Genomic DNA, 27,801 nt, shown 5'->3' with positions numbered 1-27,801 from the left:
GACCCCGGACAAGCGGAGGAAAAGGAATGGATGGATTGATGGATAGCATATTTTTTGAAAAAATAATTAAGAAAAAATAGCACACTTAAAAGACTATTTATCAGTTAGGAGGAGACTTGAAGGTAATTAATTCTAATGTTACAGACGACAAGGTTTTGTAATCCCACCAACTACCACAATTACAGTAGTAATAGCTTAATTTAGAAGCAACTGTTTGGAGGATTTAATCTTTTGGGGGGTAGGGTACATGAATATTTAAATTATTGTTGTGAATCTTGATGTGAAAATAAAAACAGAATCAACCCCATTTCAAGCATAAAAATAAATTCAGAGCAAAGAAAAAAATCTTTCCATTTTACACATCTATTAAAAAGTCAAAAGAAAAACTTAATTTTTATCATGTAGACATTTTGATTAAGTTTTTTTTTTTGTCTTGTGACCTTAATGATTAAGCTTATGGCTTACCATTTGTACTAAATCATTTGCATTAATTGAGTTACTGATTCAATAATGAACTAGAAACGGTCTGGGTCCAGTTAACGCTAAATACTGAAAAGCAAAAATGAACAAAAAATGTATTTTTACCACAAAGTTTGGCTTTTATGAAGTCTCCATTTTTGTCAAGTTTTGGATGAAATAGAAGAAATCAACAACCTGTCAATTTTCTTTGCTCACGCTCATGCGTGACAACTAGGTGGAATGAGGAACAGTTACCCTGGCTGGGGCAGCTCCCATTCACGGCACAGCACACCATCTATTTCCAGGCGACAGATCATTGCAGCTGTGACGGTCGACAGATGGTGATGAATTGGCACTGATAAAACTGCTGGAAATTTTCAGAGCCACTGAGTTGCACAAACTGCTTTATCACATTTTCTCCATGATGTAGCTGTCCAGTGAGTGCCAACCATTTCAGAACTCCACAACACCCCCCTCCTTCTCCAGTTCACCAGAGATTACTAATACTGCAGGGATCCTCCTGGAGCTTGTTGCACCATGCATAAACAGATGTTTGTTCTGCTAGAAACAGTCACAATTCATTAAAGACTGTGACTAATATGCACCATATGGCAAGCTAATAGTGACTACAAACAGCAAGCCAAAATTAGACATACATCCGGAAAAGCCCGCTTCTAAATGATTCACTGAGTATCGAAGAAGCTTTGGGAAAATTGAGTATTCCAGCTAATAAAAACTGAGACACAGTTGAAGGCATTAATTCTTTCACTAGCCAATGCTGTCATCTAGTGGCTCAAAGTTGTCTCAGCCCTCAAGCCTTCTGTTAACAGTTTCACGTGGTGGAAAAACTGTGGTTATTAATTTCCAATCATAAAAAATAAATGTCTGGCAATCAAGCATGTTCCTTCAGACCCATATCTGCTCTTTTTACATTTTGCTCTGAACATAATTTTAACAGAGGTACTTATTACAAAGAGCCTGTGACTATGACAGGTTCATGACTTGATTGTAATGACACAACTAGCCACACTTTATTTACAGTGTATACTATGTAATTAAATGCTTAGTCATCCTGTAATCCTGTTATGTATAAACTATTAACTGTAACATCAGAGTCTATCTGGATTACTGAGCTGTTCTGGAGAATTTAGTGTGTGTTCTCTAGATTCTTTAACCATAATATTTATTTCAGTTTATTTTCTGTTTCAAGCAATTTCATTCACACTTGATTTCTTGCCAAGCTGTTAATCCATGAAGGACCCAAAATTAAGAATTTCTAAGAATACACACACACACACACACACACACACACACACACACACACACACACACACACACACACACACACACACACACACACACACACACACACACACACACACATGGTCCTTCTCAAAAATTAGTACATTGTGATAACATTCATTATTGTCTGTAATGTACTGATACACATTAGACTTTCATATACAGTATATTAGATTCATTACACACAACTGAAGAAGTTAAAGCCTTTTATTGTTTCTAATTGTGATGATTTGGGCATACAGCTCATGAAAACCCAAAATTCCCATCTCAAAAAATTTGCATATCATGAAAAGGTTCTCTAAATGAGCTATTAACCTAATCATCTGAATAAACAAATTAACTCTAAACACCTGCAAAAAATTCCTGAGGCTTTTAAAAACTCCCAGCCTGGTTCATTACTCAAAACCGCAATCATGGGTAAGACTGCTGACCTGACTGCTGTCCAGAAAGCCGTCATTGACACCCTCAAGCAAGAGGGTAAGACACAGAAAGAAATTTCTGAATGAATTGGCTGTTCCCAGAGTGCTGTATCAAGGCACCTCAGTGGGAAGTCTGTGGGAAGGAAAAAGTGGGGCAGAAAACGCTGCACAACGAGAAGAGGTGACCAGACCCTGAGGAAGATTGTGGAGAAGGACCGATTCCAGACCTTGGGGGACCTGCGGAAGCAGTGGACTGAGTCTGGAGTAGAAACATCCAGAGCCACCGTGTACAGGTGTGTGCAGGAAATGGGCTACAGGTGCCGCATTCCCCAGGTCAAGCCACTTTTGAACCAGAAACAGTGGCAGAAGCACCTGACCTGGGCTACAGAGAAGCAGCACTGGATTGTTGCTCAGTGGTCCAAAGTACTTTTTTCGGATGAAAGCAAATTTTGCATGTCATTCAGAAATCAAGGTGCCAGAGCCTGGAGGAAGACTGGGCAGAGGGAAATGCCAAAATGCCTGAAGTCCAGTGTCAAGTACCCACAGTCAGTGATGGTCTGGGGTGCCATGTCAGCTGCTGGTGTTGGTCCACTGTGTTTTATCAAGGGCAGGGTCAATGCAGCTAGCTATCAGGAGATTTTGGAGCACTTCATGCTTCCATCTGCTGAAAAGCTTTACGGAAATGAAGATTTCACTTTTCAGCACGACCTGCCACCTGCTCACAGTACCAAAACCACTGGTAAATAGTTTACTGACCATGGTATTACTGTGCTTAATTGGCCTGCCAACTCTCCTGACCTCAACCCCATAGAGAATCTGTGGGGTATTGTAAAGATAAAGTTGAGAGACGCAAGACCCAACACTCTGGATGAGCTTAAGGCCGCTATTGAAGCATCCTGGACCTCCATAAGTGCCACAGGCTGAGTTCCTCCATGCCATGCCTCATTGAAGCAGTCATTTCTGCAAAAGGATTCCTGACCAAGTATTGATTGCATAACTGATCATAATTATTTGAAGGTTGACTTTTTTGGTGCTAAAAACACTTTTCTTTTATTAGTCGTATGAAATATGCTAATTTTTTTTAGATAGGAATTTTGGGTTTTCATGAGCTGTATGACTAAATATTAGAAACAATAAAAGGCTTGAACTACTTCAGTTGTGTGTAATGAACCTAATATATGTGAAAGTCTAATGTTTAGCAGTACATTACAGACAATAATGAACTTAATGACAACATGCTAATTTTTTGAGAATATATATATATATAGACAGCTCATCGGACAGCTCATTCAGAGATTCAGATACCTCATGTTTAACATGTTACATATCAGTTTGGGTTGTTTATTGAATTTTCCTACAATAATTTGATTCTAAGAAAAGCCAACATCATCTGACTGAATGTATCGCAATATACCGTGATATATCGTATCGTCTACCTTGTATCATGACACGTATCGTATCACCAGAATTTCACACACACACACACACACACACACACACACACATATATATATATATATATATATATATATATATGCTGTATAAACTCTGAATTGCAGGTGTTCCGTCGTTGCAAAAGGCCAAGATGATTTGTATTTACAAGTGGCACTTAGTGCAATAGAAATCTCAGCTTGTACAAATGGGCTTTGTTTTTTGACACATTACAAATGAGAGACAGTGGAATCAGTGAAAGCAAAAGTCTGTCTTTGGTGTCAAGGACAACATTCGTGTTCAACTGAAAGCCCATTGTGTTTGTCAGAGAACTTTTCAGACTTGTTAAAACAAAAGACAAGGATTGCGATTTGCTTCCATCAGAAAAGTCAGAATAAAGCAGAAATAAATGATTCAGAGTTTGTCACATTAGAAACTCCATATAATCCTCAACTGGCCATGAATGATAAACCCAATCTCCAAACACAAAGGAAGTTAAACTTTCGTTTTTCTTATATGGGAGTTCACAAGACCGGTATTGATGCTGAGTCCACTGATGACTGGCTGAGTTTAATGCACGGATCCGATCCAACCATTGTGATTGACTTACATGATGGTAAGGCCTTCGGTGTGTGCCAGTGGGGTGTGAACACTTACACACACATTATGTACAGTACTTTGCAGCAATTTACCATGTCAAAAACACAATGACCAATAAAACAGAAGATGTCTTCACAGTTCTGAAATCTCGTCTCATCATTTAACTACAATTCCCATGATACAGTGTGATGAACGACCACCCAATCATGACATGCTTCTGGATTCTGTCCAATCAACTTTTAGTATATCTTTTGATTGACATCTCATATGAGAGATGTCATTGGTTTCCAACGGGTTTCCAGGAAGTGAACGCCAACTTTCTAACCACCTCCCACATGTGATCTGTCTGTCGAAAGCTCCACGCGCAGCGTGTGAAGGAGAGAAACCGGTGGAGAAAGCAACGTCATTCCTCGCACCACCGACTCGACGTAACGCAACAGAAAGAGAGCGGAGTGGAGCGGCGTTGTCCGAGGCAGGTAACGGTACCGTTTTTACTAATACATGCATCATCTATAGTGGACGATTGGTGGACACATGGTTTCCAGGGGAGCTTGAGTAAAGTAGGTCGTGTTAGATAAGAACAGGGTGGACTCTAGGGCCTGGTGAACTCCAGGCCTAATTTACTCCGCGCTCTGTGCTAACGGAGATCACCAGACTTGAGTCCTCCTCTTACGGTCAGCCCAGTTGCCAGCACTGGGCAGATGAAGCAACGGCGCTAGCGCCAGTAGTTCGTAGAGGTACTAGCCCGGTTCGATTGGCTACATGACACCTGCCAACTTAAACCAGTGCAGTATAATATCCAGACTGTCTCCTAGGCGGCTCACTTCAACTTTTGCTCCTCTTATTTCACGTTTTCAGGTGCTGAAGCTATTACAGCAGAAAGATGGCGGACGACCCCAGCGCGGCGGACAGGAACGTGGAGATCTGGAAAATCAAGAAGCTGATTAAAAGTTTGGAAGCAGCCCGTGGGTACGTGGTTGGTTTAGGGATGCCCTCGTTAGGTTTGCTGTAGTTTAAGATCACAGGTAAATGTAAACCGCGCCAGCGGCAAGAGATCGGATAAGTGGGGCCGAATTTGGGAGTGGTTAGCATAGCTAACTTGGCTTCGGTAGCACTGACTGCTATTTTGTTAGCTGGCGGCCAGACGATAACTACCGTTGTACATATTGGGCGCGTGCGGTTGTAATGTTATGTTGATGTTCGAGGCTGTTTGTGGTGTAATATAACATGTCAGGGCTGACACTGCGAAGGCGACCGTCTCCGATTCAACCGCGAGTACAAAATTATGAGTGGTGATGCTACCGGAGCCCGCTAACAAACGTCATCTCATGAAACAGGCCGCCATGGGGGTTTTTAAACAAAAACGCACACGAACAAGAAAGAGAGACCGACCAGCATTCAGTTGGTTGTGCTTTTTTGTATTTCTTGGTGCATATTTCACTGCTTCAGCTCGGGTTGCCATGTCGGTTTTCAACGTAGCTCATTTGACAGATTGCGATTCCCTAAAATGGTCCATATGTTAGCCACCGCATGGCAATCGCGTTACTTCTGAGGCTGACCCTATTGAGATTAAGTCAAAATGCTTCGTAATTGATGCTGACCGGTAATGACACTAATGGTGTTTGAATTTTAAACCTGCTTGTTGCAGCTCTGGCTTGTTATTCACTCCTTTTCTGTGGCTGTCTCCAAGTTTAGGTCCTCCACCACCGCTCTTACCCATGGTGTCCCACAAGGTTCTGTGCTGGGGCCTCTGCTCTTCCTCCTCTATCTGCTTCCTCTTCAGCACATCATGAGCTCCTTCAAAGGAATCTCCTACCATCTTTATGCAGATGACATCCAACTGTACATCTCCTTTAAGCCCCATGAGATGTCTAAGCTGCAGCTGTTACACACCTGCTTAGACTCTATCAAAACCTGGATGGCTGGGAGCTTTCTTCAGCTGAATGAAGATAAGACTGAGATCCTCATCTGTGCCCCAGACAAGCTGGTTCCCAAAGTCAGAGACTCTCTTGGTCAGCTTGCTTCTCACACCAAACCTTCTGTCAGGAATCTTGGCGTGACCTTTGACCCAGCTCTCACCCTGGATTCTCATGTCAGTTCTCTTGTTCGCTCTTCCTTCTTCCATCTCAGGAACATTGCTAAGCTGAGTCCCATTCTGTCTCGCTCTGAACTTGAGACAGTTCTCCACACCTTCATCTCCTCACACTTAGACTACTGTAACTCTCTTTCACGTGTCTGAGCAGAACCTCCCTGAACCGTCTACAGGTGGTTCAGAATGCCTGTGCTCGGCTTCTGACCAAGTCCTCCAAATACACCCACATCACCCCGCTTCTCCTCCAGCTTCACTGGCTGCCAGTCAACTTCAGGGTTCATTTCAAGATCCTGGTTCTGGTCTATAGGGCCTTACATGGACAAGCACCATCTTACATTGGTGATTTTCTTAGTCCCTACACCCCCAGCAGGTCCCTGAGGTCCAGCGATCAAAGCCTACTGGTTGTGCAGCACCAGGCTAAAGACCAAAGGTGACAGATCATTTGCTGCTGTGGCCCCCAGACTCTGGAACTCTCTCCCCCTGAGCCTGAGATCAGTGGACTCAGTGGTCTCCTTTAAAAAGCAGCTGAAGACTCACCTGTTCAAGCTGGCTTTTGTATGACCTTCTTCACACTCTCTCTTTATTCTGCTCTCCCCACCTATTCCACCTTCCTCAGGATCCACTGATTTCCCTCTTTCCTATCCACTCTCTCTCTGTCTTAACATTTTTTCTTTTAAATCCCAATTGCCTATTTTTGCTCATTTTAAATATATTTTTAAACATTTTCTAAATGCGTTTTTATATTTTTACATTTTTTGTTTTTTTGAAGCGCCTCGTGATTTTTATCTTGAGAGGTGCTATAGAAATGATATTTTCTTCTTCTTCTGCAGCAGCCTTGATCACCCAGGTCTGCCATGTCACACACAGTTGACTATTTGCCCAACATTCATTCCCTCTACCTGCCTGTCACAGTGATGTCAGGCTGCGCTGGTGAGCTTGATCATAAACAATGACACATGCGCCACTGATGCTCTGTCTTTAATTCCAAGGGCAGAGCTATGTTGTGTATAACCAGAAGACCACTCTGGGCGTGCCTCAGCTTACCAGACCTTGTAGCTGGGATATTTTGTCAAGAACAGTTGTGTTTACAAAACAAACCCACAGTAAGAAATGGAAGTCATATTGAAGTAATGGAAGTAGAAGGTCAAGTAGAAGTTGAAAAGGGAAATTTGATTAGTTCCTGTGACTGATGCTTAATAGCAATGTTTATTAAAAAATGCACATTTTAGTGCATTTGGTTTGTATTTTTTTTTCATTAATTATCAATGTGTTATGTGCTAATGTGCTACATCTTTTACTATGTTGCCATATTGTAAGTCTTGCTTTATCTTTTATTCCTGATCTCTACACAGTAATGGAACCAGTATGATCTCGTTGATCATCCCTCCAAAGGACCAGATATCCAGAGTGGCCAAGATGTTGGCCGATGAGTTTGGCACTGCTTCAAACATCAAGAGTCGAGTTAACAGGCTTTCTGTACTTGGGGCCATCACGTCTGTGCAGCAGAGACTAAAACTCTACAACAAGGGTATGCGTTAAAAGAAGTCTTTTTGGATTTAGAAATTTAAATTGTAAATGCACCCTGATAGGTATGTTTAAGTCTTTTGTATTCCTGTTGAAACTTAATTTTTGTTCAATCTGTTGTCCATTTATATCCTTGTAGTGCCACCAAATGGTTTAGTTGTGTATTGTGGCACAATTGTGACAGAGGAAGGCAAGGAGAAGAAAGTCAATATTGACTTTGAGCCTTTTAAACCAATCAACACCTCTTTGTACCTCTGTGACAACAAGTTCCACACTGAGGTGAGATGTTTCACCTGATCTCTTTCCATCTCTGTTTTTCTCCCACCAAGAATATTCATGGGGTCTAAATTCATCTTTTACATCTTTCCCCCCTTCCACTTCTATCACATTTTATTTCCTTCTATGCTATCTACCAACACAGGCATTGACAGCCCTGCTCTCTGATGACAGTAAATTTGGGTTTATCGTCATTGATGGTAGTGGAGCACTCTTTGGCACACTGCAGGGCAACACCAGGGAGGTGCTGCACAAGTTCACTGTGGACCTACCCAAGAAGCACGGTACTAAACCACAAGAATCACAAAAGGCCACTTTTTCACGAAACGTGTAATATGTATGAATTTTTAAGCTTTGGGGTCTGTTATAAAATAGTCATAAATATTGTCTTGTCCTCTTTCAGGCAGAGGAGGACAGTCTGCTCTGCGTTTTGCACGTCTAAGAATGGAAAAGAGACATAACTATGTGAGAAAAGTAGCCGAGACAGCTGTCCAACTCTTTGTTTCCAATGACAAAGTGAATGTGGCGGGGATGGTCCTGGCTGGCTCTGCTGACTTCAAGACTGAACTTAGTCAGTCTGACATGTTTGACCCAGTAAGTTAAAAAAAAATAATAATTTAACATTCTTTAAGATGTTCATTACATCACTTTTAATTATCGTCTTGATTAGAAATACAACAACACTATTAGACTAATTTATAAACATTTTGCCACGAAACTTTTTTGTAAGAGGCAAGTTAAATGTCTTCACTTTTTTTTACATTTTTAGTTTATTTATTTTTACATTTTTAGTTTATTTATTTGTTTGTTCAGTTAAATAAAATTAAAATCAAGGACTAAAACAATCGACCACATGGTTAAAAATATACCTAAAACATAAGTGGGTTAGTATATATTTGTTTTTGATTTTTTCATATCTTAAACCGTATGAATATTTAGTGGACCCACTTCAATAATACCTTCAGTGAAACTTGTTCTGTCTGAATTTTGTCACCTTCATGCACTGACATGTACTTGTTTACCACAGAGGTTACAAGCGAAGGTTTTGAAGCTGGTTGACATCTCATATGGAGGCGAAAACGGTTTCAATCAGGCTATTGAGCTTTCAGCAGAGGTCCTTTCAAATGTCAAATTCATCCAGGAGAAAAAACTCATAGGTGAGGTATCAAGATTTTATTTTAAGATGCTAGTGGTTGACATTTTTCTTACATTTTTCCTTCTTCCTTGTGTCAACAGGACGGTACTTTGATGAGATCAGTCAGGACACGGGCAAGTACTGCTTTGGAGTGGAGGACACACTCAAAGCCCTGGAAATGGGAGCAGTAGAGATCCTCATAGTGTATGAGAACTTAGACACCATGCGTTATGTTCTACGTGTGCATGGGGCGGAGAGCAATGGCGCAGAGAATGGTACACAAACCAATGTTTTTATGACAGCCGAGAGACAGGTTTCATAGTTTAAATGATCTTTTTCTAATTGGCTTTTTCAGATGAGAAGATTTTGTACTTGACGCCAGAGCAGGAGAAAGACAAGTCGCACTTCACGGACAAGGAGGTAGGCACTGCAGACAAAAGACGGCTCTGCAAAGTAAATCTGACCGGTTTTCCACGGTTCCATGCTTTTCTGATTCTGTGTTTCTAGACGGGGCAGGAGCATGAGCTGATCGAGAGCATGCCGCTGCTTGAGTGGTTTGCGAACAACTACAAAAAATTTGGAGCCACGCTGGAAATTGTTACAGACAAGAGCCAGGAAGGGTCCCAGTTTGTTAAGGGCTTTGGAGGCATTGGGGGTAAGCTCATGGTTGACGGATGGTTCTGCTGATCATTTACAAAGTGGAATTCAATGTTTCAGGCATTGAGTTTGGCCAATAGAAGTGCTTGTTTGTACTCATTATCTTGTGTTACAATATTGAATGGTCTTTGGCATCCACAGGTATCTTGCGATACAGGGTGGATTTCCAGGGCATGGAGTACCAAGGAGAGGATGATGAGTTCTTCGATTTGGATGACTACTAGGTAGTCTTGGACTGAAATCGGGCCGAGAAAATTAAAGGAATGGATGAAGAAATTTGAAATTCTTAATAAAAATGCCACCTCTCTTGCAGCAAGTGAGAGGAGCAACTGTGTTGACCATATGTATGACAGACACACCTTCCAATTTACTTGTTGCATTCACAAACTTGCAAATACATCAGTACACACATCAAATGCATCAAACAGGCTGAAGAGGACCGAGAATTTCTTTCCCCCAGAGAGGGAGAAAGCCCTTCCCGAAAAAATCCCTGCCTTAGTGCTGGTTCCTTCCCCTTGTTGGATTGGACTTGACTCTGGTTCAATTTTCCCCCTCCTGACCTCCATTATGAACACAACAGCAAGTTCACAGATTGCTCGTTGCCCCTTACTTGGTCTGAAGATGGACATTGGACTCACTTCTCAGATATAAAAATTATATTTTCTTTTCTTTCCTCATCATGCCCCTTCTATCCCTTATTCCCTCTATGCTTTCTCTATTTTTGTTTTGGCATTTCATTTTTTTACTGGTAACTGCTGCTGTTGTATTTTATGAGAGCGGGGGATTTTTTTTACCTGGGATTTCTGTAGAGAAAGAGGGACAAAGTATTAAATTTGAACTGCTGAAAACCATTGCTACCTCCTCATCTGCTGTGGTCTTGCCACTGTGCCATGTGTGACTTGTTATTGAGGATGCCAACCCTTCACTTTCCTGGCCCTAAAATTAAATACACAAGCCATGTATAAGTGGCATATGCAAAACTTACACTAGGCAACCTGACATAGATTTATTCTAGTCTGCATGAAGAAATCACATCAGATATATTCAGTCATCATCTCTGGCCTTACAGTGAGCTTTCAAGACACAATTTACTTCACAAGTGTCCTTTTTCCTCAGATTCCATTTATGATGTAGATTTATCCTAGACTTTTTGTATTTATACCTTCATTCAGAACGTAAATGTATCAATGCAATCTAACAGATGCAACTTTTAAAAATGAAATGCAACCTGTTTAGAAAAAAAGAATTTGCCGTATGCCTGTCTTAATAAAAAACAGTACAAGGGTGGGGTTTTATTTACAGTTCTGGATAGATTTGAGGTAATTGTTTTTAGATACATGTCAGTAAATAACATTTTTAAACCCTCAAATGTTTGACAAGCTTAATTTCATTTGATAAACCTCTTTCTTCACGGGGAACATTCAAGCATTCTTAAATATTTTAAATCTATTGGAGAAAAAAAATTCAAATGTTTTTTTGAATACAAGTGCCCAAGCACCCTACTCTACACCACATCCTAGGCAGTAATGTACATTTAAATCTCTTAGGAGGAGGGATGTGCTCAACACACCATTACTTCTAAGAGAACTGGGTTCATAGAAATGCCTTAGCAGATGTGAACTTAGGACCAAACAAATCTTAGCATGATAGTTCCTGTCATTTGAACCCGTGACAGTCATGGGGTTTTTGAAAATGCACTGAATTTGGGATGGACATGGCTCTGATAAATTCTGACCTAAGCATCACTTTGATGCCACGCTGAATTTAAATGATTAAGTACCTCTAATTCTAGTTATACCAACATCCTGCAACATTTCATAGCAACGCTATGCGGATGATTGATTTTGCCTTAGTGTATCCCTCTCCAGGATAGCAACAGCATCTTCATCCATTTGTTTGGGGGAGTCACCGGGAAAAGCCTTGGTAGCAATGCGAGCCAATCAATAAAAGGCAAGACATTCATGCCCCGCCTTCTTAGACAAGTGATATCCTATCAGCGTCTCTCTTTATTGTATGGGCGTTCCCATCCCCCCACCCACTCCTTTGACACTGCCTAACCAAAGCTGTGTGGTTGTGCGAAGTGAATGACGTCTCTGAATTTGCGGGCCGCCGACGCAGGGCTGGGTTTCCATTTTCACACCGAGTTTCGGGGGGGATCATCAACATGGAGCCGGAGATGGAGGACAAAACGGTGGAACTGATGGTAAGGTCTTTTTCAGTACTGGGCCTCCGAAAGGACATATGTTAACCATTTATTGGGAGAAGCGCCGAGGCTCGAATCGATTCGACGGTAGGAATGAGCTAAAGCGGCTTGTCGGGAGAGGTGGAGGAGAAAGGAGGGGGACCAGAAATCAGAGGGAGGCCCTGAAACTACTTGAACATTTTAAGAGAAAAGCTCAACTCTGGTTGGATTGAAAAGGGGGAGCTGTGTAGGAGTATACATTGAATGTGAAACGTGTGGTTTGGTACCGAATTTGTTAATATTGAGAAGTTAATAGGTTAATGTTCACTCGTCGGCGGAAGACAGGCGAGGAATCTTGGTGTAGCGTTCACTGCGGTGACGCTGCGCCACTTTAACAGGGCCCTGTCTGACATCTAACTAGCCGTCCTGCTAACACTGGCTAGGAGGCGATGAACCACGTCAATTTAAGCGTAACATTGTAATATTATGTAGTTTATGAATGAACCTCACACAAGCTAATAGTTCCCAGGAGCAGTTAAACATATGTCACAATACAATGAAAGGTAGCAGGTATTCTACGCTTGTGTGTTTATATTTTTAAGTGCGTAGAAGGAAGTGCTTTTTCATTTACACACGACCATTAGCAGTTAGCTTAAAAACTAGCATGCTAAAATAGCTCGTATTCTTGGCCGACGCTTTTATACCGAAACACACAATTAGTTGTGTCACAACAACCTTTTTGATACGCTGAAAGATGAAGTAACTCATTTGTAAAACCCATCTTTTAAGATATCCATATTCAGTGAATTGTTTTAACAGTTTTCTACTTTACTCGGTAAGCCAGCCACAAAATGTTAGCTTACTTAGTGTTAGCCATTATCAATATATTGAAGACTGTGGTCGGATGAAGCCTTTAATTTTGTGCTGAAACTGGTTTTCTTTTTAGTTAACTTATACAGTAACTGAGTACTTCTTCTCTAATTGCTTTATATAAGTTTTAAATGTCTCAAAATCCCCACCGACCTTAATTCGTATGACAATTGTTTCAATTACAATGTACAATCTTGTGTGACACGACGTTTATTTAGGATAAAATGGAATAAAGCATTGATAGATATAATTTGGGAGTAATCTCTATGCGTTTAAATTATTACTTTTTAATCTCTTACATATCGGAGATGATTATCAGTTTCTAAACTACACACAAGTATAGTGTTACACAGTAGATGCCAGATTAAAGATGGTGTGCTTTATTAGATTTATTGTCTCATATAAATCCCTTTAGAGAACTCTAAACTATAAATCTGTAGAAATGAAAATGTATGAACATACTAATACAGTACCACTTAAGTAGAACTGCGTTTAAAACAAAACTGGTCTATTATTAAATTAGTTTGAATACGTAGGTTTTATAAACCACGTTTATTGTGTTTAATACAAGTATTGTCTTTTGTCATTGATTCTTTACTTTTCTAAACTTATTCACACAAAATATTACACATTAGTAAAGCATTACATTTGTTCTCTGCTTTTGCAAACTAAACGTGTAAGCTTTTAGAGAATGTTCTCTTTTTTTTTTCTCTGGGTTGTGTGTCTGTTTACTTTTTGTTTATTTATTTTTGTCCCAGTGTTACTCACTAACCACTCATGAGAGTGGGGATGGCAGAACAGTGGGTGGGGTTTGTGTTAAATCAAGGACAAGAACTGTCAACCAAATGTGTCGCCCCTCCTGCTTCTCTACCTATCTCCACCCAGTTCATGTCTAATAATGCTTTCATGTGTATGTTTATCAGTCTGTATCTTGCGTGTGAATGAGTGAGTGTGTGTATGTGTGTTCCTACGCTCACTGTGCCAATGTGTGTAGCTCTAATACTGGTTTTTCCCCTCACTATCCCCCCACCTCTTCCCTCTTTTTCTCTTCACCTTTTGATGGTTACACACTCGCCTTCTCTCAATTTCAAACCAAACTCTGTTTATTTATTCATTAATTTTGTATTCTTGCACAAAACCACACCCCACTTCTTCTGTTCTTCACCAACTCTCCCACTTCATCCGTCCATCCATTTGAGTCATTCATTCACTCGCCTCTTTTTGGTTTCCTCTGCCCAAATCTCCTCATCAACCCTCCCCTCTACTTTTTCTCTCCCCATCTCTGGCCTCTTGCTCTTCTTTTTCCTCTTTCACCCTATCCACTCGGTTCTCCTCTTCCCTTCCTCCCTTCCTCTCTCTCTTTCACACAGTGCTCTGTGCCTCGCTCTCTCTGGCTGGGCTGCTCCTCGGTGGCTGAGAGTTTGTGTGCACTCAGGTGCCTGCAGAGCATCCCCTCCACCCGGGCTCACAACCAGGTTCTGCCTCTCTCCTCTTAAATTCTGCTGCTCCTCCTTTTCTCCCTTCCTCCCTTGCCATCTCATCCCTCCTCTTTTTTTGACCTCTCCACACAAGTCCTCTTCCCACTATAGTGCAGACAGCATCCACTCACGATCCACCTCACCACCATCTGTTGTCCTTTCCTCCTGCTCAGCTCTTGGGTTCTTCTCTGGTGCCTCTTCCTGCTCTTTCTGTTGGAAACAAAATTTTAGACTAACATTTAAATTTTTGTCCAAAGAAAAAAAAAAGTTTTTAGCAAAAGGGCCACTTTTGCAACAAGATGATAATTAAAATTTCTTGCCATGTGAATGGAGGAAGCTATCAGAGAATAACCACGCATTGAGGAGTGAATTATTTTATCCTACCAGAAGGTGTGAGGGCCGAGGTGAGAGGGGGCCTTCCTTAAAGCTCTGAGAGGCCATGTGCTTGCTTGCTTTTCTGCCTTGCATAACCTGGTCTGTTTTATGTTCTTTTCTGTTCTTTTTTCTCTGCATGATTACCAGCAACATTGTTTTGGCTGTGTGTCCTGTCTGCTCCAGCGTTTGTACTTGGACCTTCCATTTATGTGGTTGTATTTATAGCAACCACTAATCTGTTTTGGCAGCTTTGCTTTTTCTCATGATGTCTCTACAATTCTTCCTACTGTAACTGATACACATTGGCACCAGATGGATGTCCAGATCCATCTTCTTTGCTGGGAAAGTGCTAACAAGGAAATTTGGTTGCAGAAATTTGCCATTTAAGCCAACTTTAGGGACTATAAGCAAGTATACAAAAGCATTAACAATTGGGAACTAAGTCTGTCACTCAAAGGTAGCATGGATGTCCTTTAGCTGTGGCTTCAGTCTCAACATGCTGCACAGGGCCTGCACAATAATGCAAATTTTACCCAAATTTTACTGACTCATGCAAATGAGTGTTAAAAAGACCAAACATCTAGAATTGGATGTCGTCGGTCACAACTAGAACCAGGAAAGAATCTCTAACAGCGCACTCAACTTGACAGTAGTGGTGTCAGCCTATGGTTGGCTGTAGAACATTTAGCCTGATGTATACTTCTCCATCAGCTCGAGTGTGGAGTCGTGCAAATGCATTGACTGAGAGGTTTTCAATTCAGACTTCTCTGTCACCTGTGGATTGTTGCAAAGCAAGTCTTCCCCCCCCCCCCCCCAGCCCAACAGAGGGTATCCTGCCACCATTACAGTCACGATGCGGGGCCGAAGGCGGTGCTGTTGATGAATTTAAAAGAAGTGGAATCCTGACTAATCAAAGCTTGTGGTCTCCGTCACTTTTGACAGATAGTTAACAAGTTGGGCATTGCTCCAACAACCTCTGCGAGCCCGTCGGAGAGCCCTTGAATCGACGGGTAATTACGTCGCATGTATCCCGTTTCCACGCAGAGGGAGAAGTATGAACTAGGCTTTAGATTCTATACGTTGGTTGAGTGTGGTTGCCTTTTCTCCAATTCTCTCTGAATGTTGGCATGACAAGCCATACTATATACGTAAATATATTGTCTGGTGTCAACCACTAGATAGAGTTCGGTTGTGGAGCAGAATCTACATTTGTCTTAAAACGTTATGCTTTGTTTCCACATGCAATTGGACAGCACTAGGACCAATTGGAGCGAAAAATGTGACCTATTTATTTTTTCTGAGAATCAGTCAAAGGAGCAGTCTGCCACACACCATCAGAGATGTAAAAGAAGCAAAAATACTTCAATTTAAGTACCTCTATCTGCTCATGTCTCAAAGAAAAAGTAAGTCTAAATCATCCAACGCTGATCCCAAAGCTGTTCCAAAGGAGCGCTGTTCCCGAGTCAGTGCCGTCCTTCTAGTTTTTCTTGGACCAATGGTAGATTTGGTGAGGCAACAGTGGAGTGTCCTGATTATTTACCCAACATCACAGGCAAGCTAACGGCTTTCTTTAGCTGAAATGCTCAGTGTGTATATGTGTTTATGCACGGCTGTTTGTGCAAGCACATCAAAGCTGTTGATGGTAACCTTTTGATGGCTACGTTTGTGTTGAGTCCTGTCCATGATGCTGCTCTGGCTCTAAAAATGCCCTTTATGGACTAAACTAGAGCGTTTATAACCTACGCCTTTTTTTTTCTATAGAATACATCAGGAATGGAATCCCAGAACCTAGTGGACGATCTTTCGCCAAAGAAGAATACAGTTCTGAAGGTGTGTTTTAATTGAAATGTCTTCTAACTTTACAGACGTTTCATGTACACGAATCACCTGTTAAACTGTGTTTTCTGCTGTTGTCTACAGCTTAGTAACGGTCCTGTTGTTGGCTCTCGCAAGCGTCCGTCAGAAGGGAACTATGAGAAGGAGAAGGAACACTGCATCACCCTGTTTGACCAGTGGTCAGAAGCTGACCAGGTGGAGTTTGTCGAACGCCTGATTTCCCGAATGTGCCACTACCAGCACGGCCACATCAACTCCTACCTCAAACCCATGCTGCAGAGGGATTTCATCACTGCATTGCCAGGTACAAATCTGCATTCTTGCTATGGAAATCCAGATTCTAGTGGGTTTACTTAAATATCTGACACACTAAAACAATAAGATAGGGATTAGGGCTGCTCGATTACGACAAAAATGATAATCACGATTGTTTTGACTGAAATTGAGATCTCAATTAAGACAAATTTTAAATTAATGCTGATTTATTTGTTTTTTCAGTCAGTCATAATATTGCACAGGGCACAATCAGGACAAAAAGAAAAAGAAACGAGATAATCACAAAAAACAACTGATTCCTAGTATAAAAAGGCCAATACACTTGCTCATAGTTTATAACCCAGAGGTTGAGGTATCACTTATTTAAGCAAACCCAACATGGACCCAAGCTTGCAAATACTGACAGCAGAAGTTAAACAGTTCATTTATAATATAAAATAAATAAAAACATATCATAACAAAATGTTGCATAATAATTAATTAGTCCTGCCCAGCGGTGCTGTAGGTGAGTGTACCAGCAACGTGTCACTCAGACAGATGCGTTATTATCAGTGTGAGGAACTTATTTCTAAACTATTTATTTACAGATCCCATCAGTTAATGTAATTATTGTCACAAGCAGCGATCGAAGATGTTCTGCAGCCCCTCCAACCCGCTCTCCCAGCAATGCAGAAGCAAGCTGTGTGTGTTTAGCACGCCGCGCATGCACATTTTATTTATCGGTTCGACAGTTTTACAGAAAGTAGATAAGGGTTACCAGAGAGGTTTCTAGGTTGTTCGCTAGGTACTTTTAAGATTTAAAAAGTCAAGAAGGGGGTCTGAAAAGCTGTCAGAATCGTTAAGTTGGCAACACTGTGGGAAGAGCGCTTGATTTACAAATCGGAGCAGCTCAAGAGGGAGGAGCAACTAATCTGCTTGTTTTGTTTTTATACAGTCGTTCAAAACTGATCGTAATTGGGATTAAAATTCTATTAATTTAGCATTTAATGAGGATGCACGTTTTCTAAAAAAGTTTAACCGGCTATTGACGCCCCTTAACTGTTAATAGCTGGTTAAACGGAACTCCCCCCCCCCCCCCCCCCCCCACACACACACACACAAACCTTGGCCCCTGCTCTATAAGTACACTTTTTCCTTCTCCATTCTTTTATATAATTCTGAGGCACGACTAAAGTCCCACACTTGTTACATTTATGAACAGGAAGTAAAGAGAGTGAGATGACGGCTGAAATGTCCGTCAGACTCAGAACTTGTAGCACAGCGGACCGTCTGGCATCATCTGCACAGCGCTGCTTGTGATTGCGTGCTTATGAGCGCATTCTGGAAGCCAAGTTTTTAAAAAACACTTTAGTTTCTTTACATTGAACTAAATAATTACTGTGTTCCAAGAATGAAATAACTAAGAATAAACTGCTCCCACACTCTTTGTGTTTGGTCATGTGATAAGCTCCTTTCTTCTTCTGCGGTTGCCCAGTAAACATTTTGATAGCGGCGCTCTTGCACCCTCTAGTGGCACAACATATATTACACTCAAACGTAGCAAAGGTACTTGAAGCAGTTAACCAGGCAAAACTAGTTTAACCAGTTGCAACATTAACTGCAATTAACCGGTTAACTATATACATCCCTACTATAAGATGAAACAAAGTTTGTGTTGAATACTGAATTATAATACATTTCAACACTTTATTTCTAACATAATTAATAATAAACCAAACATGTAGTTTGATGGGAGAAAAGGAAAGCAGAAAATCAAAGACGATGTAGAACCCGACTGTCTCTGTACCCTTACTCACGCTCACCTTCTTGTTTCCCTCTCTTTAGCCCAAGGTCTGGATCACATCGCAGAGAACATCCTGTCTTTTCTGGATGCACGCTCGCTGTGTGCGGCAGAGCTGGTGTGTAAAGAGTGGCAGAGGGTAATCTCTGAGGGGATGCTGTGGAAGAAGCTCATTGAACGTATGGTCCGGACCGACCCACTTTGGAAGGGCCTGTCTGAAAGACATCAGTGGTGAGAATCAAACCACACACTAATGTAAAAATCAAGTAAAAGATGGCTGGGGGACTGAAAATATTCCTGGTTTGTTTGCCCAAGGGAAAGGTTAATGGGATAATGTAACAAATGTTTTTGTCTTGAGTCTCTAGTCTTGGTAGAATAACTCCCAGAGGAGACACAGGACTTTCAATGCCCTTGTATTTATTCTGTTTTACCCCAGGGAGAAGTATCTGTTCAAAAACCGCACAGCAGAAGTCCCGCCCAACTCCTACTATCATTCTCTATATCCTAAAATCATCCAAGACATAGAGGTAAGACGTGGAAAACAAACACACATTTTGTCGTTGGATTTCAGAGTCTGAGAAAACAAAAACAGCAGAAAGAATCTCTGGCTTTAAATTAACAGAAATTAGGAGCAAATTGTTCATCAACACATCGAGTTTGTAGATCAGCATCAAAGTATTGGTAGAAACATTTTGGTTTCTGTTTTTATTTTTCCATGGTACATAGTGCCAAGATTATTTTAATTATTTGATAATAAAGTATGTAAAAGAGATGTTTACATCACTTCAGGCACTGGTTTGTTTCCACTGGAGTTATAGCTTGGTTTCTCAGGAGTGAGGCTGCCTCCTCCTCCTCCTGGCTGTTCGCTCTGAGCAGTGCATAAAAGGCAGCTGAAAGATGGGACTCGTGACCTTTGTTGACCTTTCTCAGCTCTCTTCAGCTGCTAGAAACTAGTGCAACCACTTTTAACTCATGGGTCGAACTGGGAGGATTTGATTATGGGTTTAGTCTAACAAGAAGCTCTGCTTTATTTTCACTCTGAAATTTGTTTTTTGCAACCAGATAAATGTGCTTAAATGCTTCTCCGCCTTTTTGCTTGTTGGCACCCAGAGGCTGGCGATCACTCACCAGCATTGGTTTTATTGTGTGAATTATTCTGTCTGACAGAATACATTTCATTGAAGAGTTATCGAAAATCAGTGCTCTGCAGGCTTTTTATTTCCTGTAGGAAAATCTTTTAACATGCATTATGCATTACTTACTTTATGATGCATATCTGTGGTTGACTTGGAAGCATCTCGCTCTTTCAAGGCTCAAACATGTTTAATCCTGCAGCTAGTCCAAAATAATTAAAATATTCATGTTTGTTTTCCTTCCAACCATTTTCCTCTGACTGCTTTTAAAATAGTTGGTTTTTCTCTCTGTTCTGTTGATGTCAGCCGTCATTCTGCATTTACGTCCACAGACAATTGAAGCTAATTGGCGGTGTGGCAGACACAACTTGCAGAGGATCCAGTGTCGCTCAGAAAACAGTAAAGGTGTTTACTGTCTTCAATATGATGATGACAAGATCATCAGTGGCCTTAGGGACAACTCTATCAAGGTATGAGCTTCCTCTAGTTTTTGGCTGTGCAAGGATGTAAATTTATATTTCAGTTTGACCTCCAAACAGTCAGAACACCATGTAACTAACCAAAAACTCTGTTTCCCATTCTGCTTAGGAAGTATGCCTGCATACGTAGCTTTTGTCTTGGTCCACCTTATTAACTCATTGACTGCCAACTGTTTCCTGATGAGAAAAGCATCTGGCTGTCAGCGTTTGAGTGTTTTTACAGTTTTTTTTTTTTTTGAAGAGTCACAGAACGTTGCACTCTATGATGATGTAAATGCCAAAACAAAGAATAGACTCGCCTCTAATAACAGGAGTAATTTACGTGTTTCTAGTGTTATCCGTTCTTTCATAATGCGTTGTCGAATTGTGATCGGCAGAAGCTTTTCCGTTTCGTGCCTTGGTTTTTTTTTTTACAGCAGCAGCCCAAAACGATCTAACACATGGATTTTCTTTTCCTGATCACGTGACGTACGATGAAGATCAGCTTTAGAGCTGGGATGTTTGTTCTCACGGTGCGGGGGCTCGTTCCGACGCCCACACAGTAAAAAAAAAATGCAACTGACGATTCAATGGCAGTGAGCAGTACGATGGACCGCTGGTACCTGTGTACGGCAGCCTCGCCTTCGTCTGTGAGCCTCATGGCAGCTGTGGCTACATTGTAGCTCATCACCGTGTGTGTGTGTGTGTGTGTGTGTGTGTGTGTGTGTGTGTGTGTGTGTGTGTGTGTGTGTGTGTGTGTGTGTGTGTGTGTGTGTGTGTGTGTGTGAATGACTGCTGTGTTGTAAAGTGCTTTTATGATGAAGGTAAATTTATTCTCAGACTTTTGCTGTCTCACCACTAAACGGCACAACTCTGCCCCCTACTGACACGATTCGACTTTTGCCATCTCCATAAATGTGAACTCATGAATGTTCAAACCTCTAGAAAAAAAAAAGACTCCCACTGGTATAGCGCCTTTCAAAGTCTGAGGGAAAAGCCTGGGTCAATAAACTTTTCCTTCTTTTGTAAGGCTGACATTAATGCAACGTAACTACATCCTAGGAAGTTTTACATTCTGAGATCTGATGCACCATGCACTGCAGCAGAATCACTTCTGTTGTTCTCTTTTCCCATTATGTCCATATATAGAACTATATGTTTTCCTCCTGCTTTAACATGTTGACGGTGTACAGCCACCAATCTTAACTTTTGCAGTTAGAGAAACGTTTCTGGGCTACCCGGTCGTGCTGTATGGAGCTGAGGCAGTTAAAGACGTTGTTGCCATGTTACAGTCTGCAACCACTGGCCAAAGCTGACTTGTTCAAGTCCTTACAATTGATCCCAACTGTGTGTTCAAGCACCAGCAGCAGGGGCCAAAAAGTATTCCCTGAGAGCGGGAGATGTTTGTGTGTTTCTGAGTGTGTTGTTCTCCCGGCACAGATAAGAGTGGTTTATTAACTCCTTGTGTGGTTCTGGACGGAAACGGCAGATGCTGAGACGGGGCAAAAGTAAATTACTGGATAAAAGGATCAGCTCCAGACTTGTATGTTCCACTTATCTGTCTGACCTGGGAGACGAGATGATGACGACGATGATGAGGAGGAGGAGGACCACTAAAGGGTGGACACCAGCAAAGGAGCACATTTCTTTTTATTTTTTGTAAAGGTGGAGGCTGGCACACCGCCAGGGAAGTGAAGCTCGTTGGCTTTTATTCACTCAGAGCTCAGCACAGCCATGAGGAAATGGGGCATGAATGTTTCTGTAAGAATGGGCCATTCTCAGCAAGACCCAAATCTGCGTCCTCTTCAGAACCACTTCTCCTTCCACTTATCTGTCATGTGCCTAAATCGCTCTCACACTAATTTACGCTGCTCTCTTCTGTTTGCCCTTTAGATTTGGGATAAGCAGACACTGGAATGTCTGAAGGTACTGACCGGTCACACAGGCTCAGTATTGTGTCTCCAATACGACGAGAGGGTCATTGTCACTGGGTCTTCTGACTCCACTGTCAGGTATGACGTCCGTCCTTCCACAGCAGGAATTTATTGTGTTCTGAAAGCAAGAATGATGAAATAAACTAATATTATAGCTTTGGTTTGATGAGTGATTGTAAATAAATAGAATTAACCTCAATATCCCCTCAGTATGAACCATTTAATCCACTCTAGCGTCAACATCATGTCTTCACTTTCCTGAGCTACTACAGTAAAACAGGAGGCAGAAATGGCCGCCCACCACATCTTTGACTCAACTCTAAAATACCCTAATATTATATTTGGTGATGGACAGAGGGAAGAAAATCTCCATTCTGGTTGGTCTTAGGTACTTATGTAAACAAGTACCATGTAGCAAGTCAGTTTAAAAAATGCAAAGGGGTGTAAAGAGCTTGACCCCTAAAAGACCTACCCAGATACCAATAATAATAGAGTTCTGATGGTATTTGTTGGAACCAAAGCTCATACACACGACCCCACCCAACATCCCACATGATCCAGAGAATCGATTCAAAATGTTCTGACACCAGAAACCTCAGATGTTCTTTCTTTGTGCTCCCATTGTTCACAATTGTTTTTAGGACCTGGCTCACTCCTCCTTTATCCAGGATTTCTCTCCTGGTTTATGTGAAATTAGGTTTCAACTAAGAATCTTTTGAAACTTGAATATACTCAATGAAAATGCACTTACCATATGTTTTGATCTGTTCAGTTGTTTAAAGAGCAGGTTCTCTGAGAAACCATGTTTTACTAGTTATTTTTTAAACCGTTTTGTTTCACATGCCAGTGGAATTTTTCCAACTGGGGTGGGGGGTGAAATTATGACACGTCTTACCTTTATGTTAATATTGTTTTATTTGAGGCACTCTACATTGAACTGCACCAATCTGGCAACTGCTGCATTACTGACCAATATCTTTGATTTAATTTATTTGTTAAGAACATCAAGATGCATTACAGTGAACATTATAATAAAGTACATTTTTCTAGTGCAGAGAGGAGACAACCCATAGAAGCACTGATTTGATCTCATTTCAGAGAAAAATAGAACAGGTCAGATGCACCTAATAAATAAAATTACTAACATAAACTCAGGAATCTGTTTCTTTGCTTCATTGTTCTGGTGCTGAAAATATCACTAATGCGGATCAAAGGAGATACACAGATGAATGCACCTCTTATTTATTATTTAGAAATTAGTGGGTGTGGTTTACATCAATACATTATTTTAAATCTGAAATTGATTTGGATTTATCAGAAGTTGCTATGTGTATTGTTTATTTGAAAACTATTTACAAAGCAGCCTCAGAATTTAGATTAAATATTTTTGACCACAATAGTAAAGGAACTATTACAGAACAAGCTTTTCAGTAACATCAGAACATTATTATTTAAGTGCATGAATTAAGGCATCTGAACTCATGCAGTAGGAACTAGGAAATATGAAATACTAGAACCAGATACAACTTTAAAAATTTTTTATTTTAATTTGATTTAACTGATTTTTTCCTAACGACGTTGGCATTTTTCCCACATACAGTTAAACAAAACAATGTTGATTAAGGTGTGTGTGAGAGAGAGAGTTAAAATAATAAAAAAAAAAATAAAAAACGACCGGAACGGAGGCAGTGACTGACACATGCACGAGTCGTTTTCAGCTCTGTCTTGTCAAATGCACCACGTACGTTACGAAAAATGTAACTTTAAATATTAAACCAAAAAAGAGGCGAGCTGAAGAAAACCTAGGGAGACTTAAGAAACGTGAGCAACAGTGAAGCAAACACAGAGAGATCCGTTACTGTCTGTGTGTGTGTGCGTGGATGGATCAGACCGGGGTCGGACGGACTGAGCTCCCGGCTGCAGAGTTTTGTGTGTAGGGAGGGGCGGGCGCTCTGTGACTGGCCAATCAGAGCATGAAGACAGTCAGTTACCCAATGAGGATTTTCCTTCAGCATGATTGCAGATATTTACGAGTTTTACTCGTTTCATGCTCGTATTCGTCAAAAATGCTTTATCCGCTCATCCCTAGCTGTAACCACCCTACCGCCGCCTCCTTGCTGCCTGCCGGCTGTGATCACAAGCAACAACAGAGTAGTTCCCGCTGCTTCTTCGGGAACAGTGCAAAAAAATAAAATAAATAAAACTTGGGATCTTGTAGGCGTGGCGCTGGGATTTCAGCTGTGGCGGGCCGCCATGGCTACGCCTATGTAAGGGAGAGACTGCATGCAAACTGAATGAAAATACCAGTTTCCTGCATTAAACGCCATTGGGGAAAAAAATGAGAAAAACGCTCTGATCGTAAAAGCCCGTCAGATTTACTACACAATGAAAATCTGCATTCATGGACTCGCAGTTGTTGGCTTAGCGTACAAGTAACAGCTAACCATTAGCATTAGCATCTCCACCAGACAGCAGAATTCCTCCAGGCGTGTGTTAGTAGTAGAGACAAAACTTTAGCATTGCAAAGTGTTTGTAAAGTAATAATTAAAGCTTTTAAACTTATTAGTAACTGTGTTATTTTTTGTCTATTTCCATCTTTTTAGTGTTTCCTGCCGATTAAAATACTGCTGCTGTTAAATCAGCGCGATAATTCCTGCACAGTTGGTGTCCTGTTAAATCTGTCTGGTTTATTAGGATTTGAATATCAAACAGCTCATTACTTTCTCTGTAGCTGCCAGTTGTGACTTGTTGGTTTGTGCCCATTTATAGCCCATTCCCTACCAAACTTCACAGTGCAGGTATTTCATGAAACAAACAGATCATTAAAGCTGATTCATCCATAAATAAGCAGGTGTACTGCTGGTACTAAATACACGTGTGTGTTTTACGGGGCATCTTTAAAATCCTACCCAGGGTTTATATGCTGACATTTCCTTGGCCGCCACACACAGAAGCTCCAAATGAATTCCTTATTACTTCACACTTCAGCCATACTGGATTGTATCCAAGGAAAATATGACTTCACTTCCTTAGCAACGCTTTGATGTGCACTTTGTATACGTCGTTGTCAGCTTTTCCAGTGTGTTTTGCATTAACCTCTCTCTCTCTCTCTCTCTCTCTCTCTCTCTCTCTCTCTCTCTCTCTCTCTCTCTCTCTCTCTCTCTCTCTCTGTCTCTCTCTGTCTCTGTGTGTGTGTGTGTCCAACTTTTTTGCAAACACACAGCCTTGCATTTCTTCAATTTTCTCACGTACTTTTTTGTTTTTGCTTCTGTTGCTTGTCTTCCTATTTGTCCTTTCCTACTAAAGTCCTCTTCTCATTGTTTACTTATTTCCCGTCGGTCATGTCTGTTCTAGTTTTACTCCATTTATTTATTTATTTCCTCTCTATAAAACATTTGTCACCACAGGAACATCTGTCCCAGCTTGTGTTTATTTGTCCCTAAACCGTGTCCTCCTTTGTCTTCAGGGTGTGGGAGGTGACGACGGGTGAGGTACTGAACACGCTGATCCACCATAATGAGGCGGTTCTTCACCTGCGGTTCGCCAATGGGCTGATGGTCACCTGCTCCAAAGACCGTTCTATAGCTGTGTGGGACATGGCTTCGCCTACTGACATCAGCCTGCGTCGGGTCCTTGTAGGACATCGTGCTGCTGTCAACGTTGTTGACTTTGATGACAAATATATTGTGTCCGCCTCAGGGGACCGCACCATCAAGGTGGGCTAAATGATTTAAAATTGTTAAGTTACGCAACATTTTTCTTACAAAGCCGTGTGTTTCCTCTTCTGCAGGTATGGAGCACCAGTACGTGTGAGTTTGTGCGTACTCTAAATGGTCATAAGCGGGGAATCGCCTGTTTACAGTATAGAGACCGTTTAGTAGTCAGTGGCTCGTCTGATAACACAATACGGTAAGTTTTCGTTAGTTTTGTTGTTGTTGTTTGTGAACATGGGCGGCTAAAATCACTTTTAAGCAAAAGCTGTTTTTTTTTTTCATTCAAACCTAAACTGCAGTAAATCGAAATCTGATTAACAAACGTACCTCCATTGTTATTTTTGCATGATTGGTCTCATTGTCTCATGCACTTTGAGTTTAATGAGTCAAACTCACGATACAAGTGCAAGAACACGTTCAGCAACTATCAAGGTTAATTGCTTTTTAAGTTTTGTGATGATGCAGCTAGAGAAACTATCTCGCATCACTACAAGTGCACCTGTAAAAATATTTATTTCTATATGAACGGTATAAATATTAATGTCGTTTGGACAGGTGTACTACTGGCTCGGACACTAATGCTCGTCTCCCTGCAGGTTATGGGACATTGAGTGCGGAGCATGTTTGCGAGTGCTGGAAGGTCACGAGGAGTTGGTGCGCTGCATTCGTTTCGACAACAAAAGGATTGTCAGCGGTGCCTACGACGGGTTCGTATTGTCTCGTCACAAAGTTCTGAGCAGAGGCCCGATTTGTTTTCTGACTTTGTTTTGGTTCCATGTTTGTATTTGCAGTAAGATAAAGGTGTGGGACCTGCAAGCTGCACTTGACCCAAGGGCCCCCGCCAGCACATTATGTCTCCGCACTCTAGTGGTGAGTGGCACCAGTTGTTCCTCTCACTGACTAGAACTAGCGATGCGTTCGGCAGCACTCCAGAAAGTCTGTCTAAACCTCATATTTTCACTGATTAAAGCTGATGTGTGTTGTAGAGGATAGAAAAGGCCCATAAGATACTTCTCCATGCCCATCACTCACTCACTCGCTCATTCATTCACTCACTCATGTATAAATGCAGGATAGTGTAATAAATGGTTTTTCCCACATCTGGTGTTTCCAGGAACACTCTGGCCGTGTTTTCCGCCTGCAGTTTGACGAGTTTCAGATCATCAGCAGTTCTCACGATGACACCATTCTGATCTGGGACTTCCTGAACGTCTCACCTAATGGCCAGTCAGAGGGACGGTCTCCATCTCGCACCTACACCTACATTTCTAGATAGCAGGTGTGCTTCAGTTTGAATCTGCATGTTCAGAGGAACCACACAGTGAACTCTGCAGAGCAGGCCTTTTGAATGACTTTGTTTTCCCCTCTAGGTGGCGCCATTAAGCTCACTCATAGGACATCCAGGGCTGACTGGCTGATGGGTGCATCTGTGGTGCAACAGAGCCCATCTTTTCTTCCCTTCCTCCTCGTCATCACTCTGTCCATCTTAGCCCCCCTCCTCCAACTGGTCCGGCCCCGCCCATTCCGACAGACTTGACGCTTGTGCCCAACGCCTGACCAAACAGTGAGATGCACACAGGTCAACACCGATGAGGATTCCTACTACAGAACCAATGCAAATCCCTCCCAGAAGTTCAGCTCCAACCACTAATTTATGTTTTGTAAAGTACACTAATGACAGTATTAATGTAGGCCTGGTATATGTCACAAGCTCCCCTTTTCTCCCCTGATTCAAACTACAAGCAGCTTCAGCTCCTCACTTTTCAACCCCTCCCCCCGTGGCCAAAACAGGTTTCCACAGGTATGGAATTGCTTATAGATATATATTTATATATACATTACACCCGACTCACGGTGGCACAGTTGGGCAG

At 41.5% G+C, this 27,801-nt stretch overlaps 2 protein-coding genes across 3 annotated transcripts; both read left to right on the top strand.

Moving 5' to 3' along the window:
* The first annotated feature begins 4,549 nt into the window (after positions 1 to 4,549).
* Positions 4,550 to 10,746, top strand: etf1a (eukaryotic translation termination factor 1a). The gene is made up of 11 exons (XM_015945272.3): positions 4,550 to 4,687; positions 5,070 to 5,180; positions 7,656 to 7,831; positions 7,967 to 8,106; positions 8,249 to 8,387; positions 8,507 to 8,697; positions 9,131 to 9,260; positions 9,340 to 9,513; positions 9,594 to 9,658; positions 9,746 to 9,893; positions 10,037 to 10,746. The coding sequence occupies exons 2-11, from the start codon at positions 5,095 to 5,097 to the stop codon at positions 10,117 to 10,119; spliced, it is 1,332 nt and encodes a 443-aa protein (XP_015800758.1). The 5' UTR covers positions 4,550 to 4,687; positions 5,070 to 5,094; the 3' UTR covers positions 10,120 to 10,746.
* A 1,196-nt stretch (positions 10,747 to 11,942) lies between these two features.
* Positions 11,943 to 27,401, top strand: fbxw11a (F-box and WD repeat domain containing 11a). Of its 2 annotated transcripts, XM_015945253.3 has the most exons (14): positions 11,945 to 12,098; positions 14,318 to 14,422; positions 16,562 to 16,630; positions 16,721 to 16,940; positions 18,737 to 18,923; positions 19,129 to 19,219; positions 20,158 to 20,295; positions 22,177 to 22,295; positions 25,684 to 25,933; positions 26,008 to 26,126; positions 26,527 to 26,637; positions 26,722 to 26,800; positions 27,045 to 27,209; positions 27,301 to 27,401. In XM_015945253.3, exons 1-13 carry the CDS (start codon positions 12,060 to 12,062, stop codon positions 27,204 to 27,206), a joined length of 1,689 nt encoding a protein of 562 aa, XP_015800739.1. In that variant the 5' UTR covers positions 11,945 to 12,059; the 3' UTR covers positions 27,207 to 27,209; positions 27,301 to 27,401. The 2 variants fall into 2 exon arrangements, with proteins under 2 accessions (XP_015800746.1, XP_015800739.1); XM_015945260.3 differs by lacking the exon at positions 14,318 to 14,422 and having other exon boundaries at positions 11,943 to 12,098.
* The last annotated feature ends 400 nt before the right edge of the window (positions 27,402 to 27,801 follow it).

The sequence above is a fragment of the Nothobranchius furzeri genome, chromosome 1 (genome assembly GCF_043380555.1).
Source record: "Nothobranchius furzeri strain GRZ-AD chromosome 1, NfurGRZ-RIMD1, whole genome shotgun sequence".
NCBI classification, from domain to species: Eukaryota; Metazoa; Chordata; class Actinopteri; order Cyprinodontiformes; family Nothobranchiidae; genus Nothobranchius; species Nothobranchius furzeri.
The sequence above is the reverse complement of the archived record's forward strand: the minus strand, read 5'-3'. Positions and strand labels throughout refer to the sequence as shown.

Bases quoted from the DNA above. Each gene is read 5' to 3' on its own strand.
- etf1a (XM_015945272.3), top strand. From the start codon at position 5,095: ATGGCGGACGACCCCAGCGCGGCGGACAGGAACGTGGAGATCTGGAAA. The intron at 5,181-7,655 runs GTACGTGGTTGG...ATCTCTACACAG, and splicing joins AGTTTGGAAGCAGCCCGTGG to TAATGGAACCAGTATGATCT. The intron at 9,894-10,036 runs GTAAGCTCATGG...TGGCATCCACAG, and splicing joins GGGCTTTGGAGGCATTGGGG to GTATCTTGCGATACAGGGTG.
- fbxw11a (XM_015945253.3), top strand. From the start codon at position 12,060: ATGGAGCCGGAGATGGAGGACAAAACGGTGGAACTGATG. The intron at 25,934-26,007 runs GTGGGCTAAATG...CCTCTTCTGCAG, and splicing joins CAGGGGACCGCACCATCAAG to GTATGGAGCACCAGTACGTG. The intron at 26,127-26,526 runs GTAAGTTTTCGT...GTCTCCCTGCAG, and splicing joins TCGTCTGATAACACAATACG to GTTATGGGACATTGAGTGCG.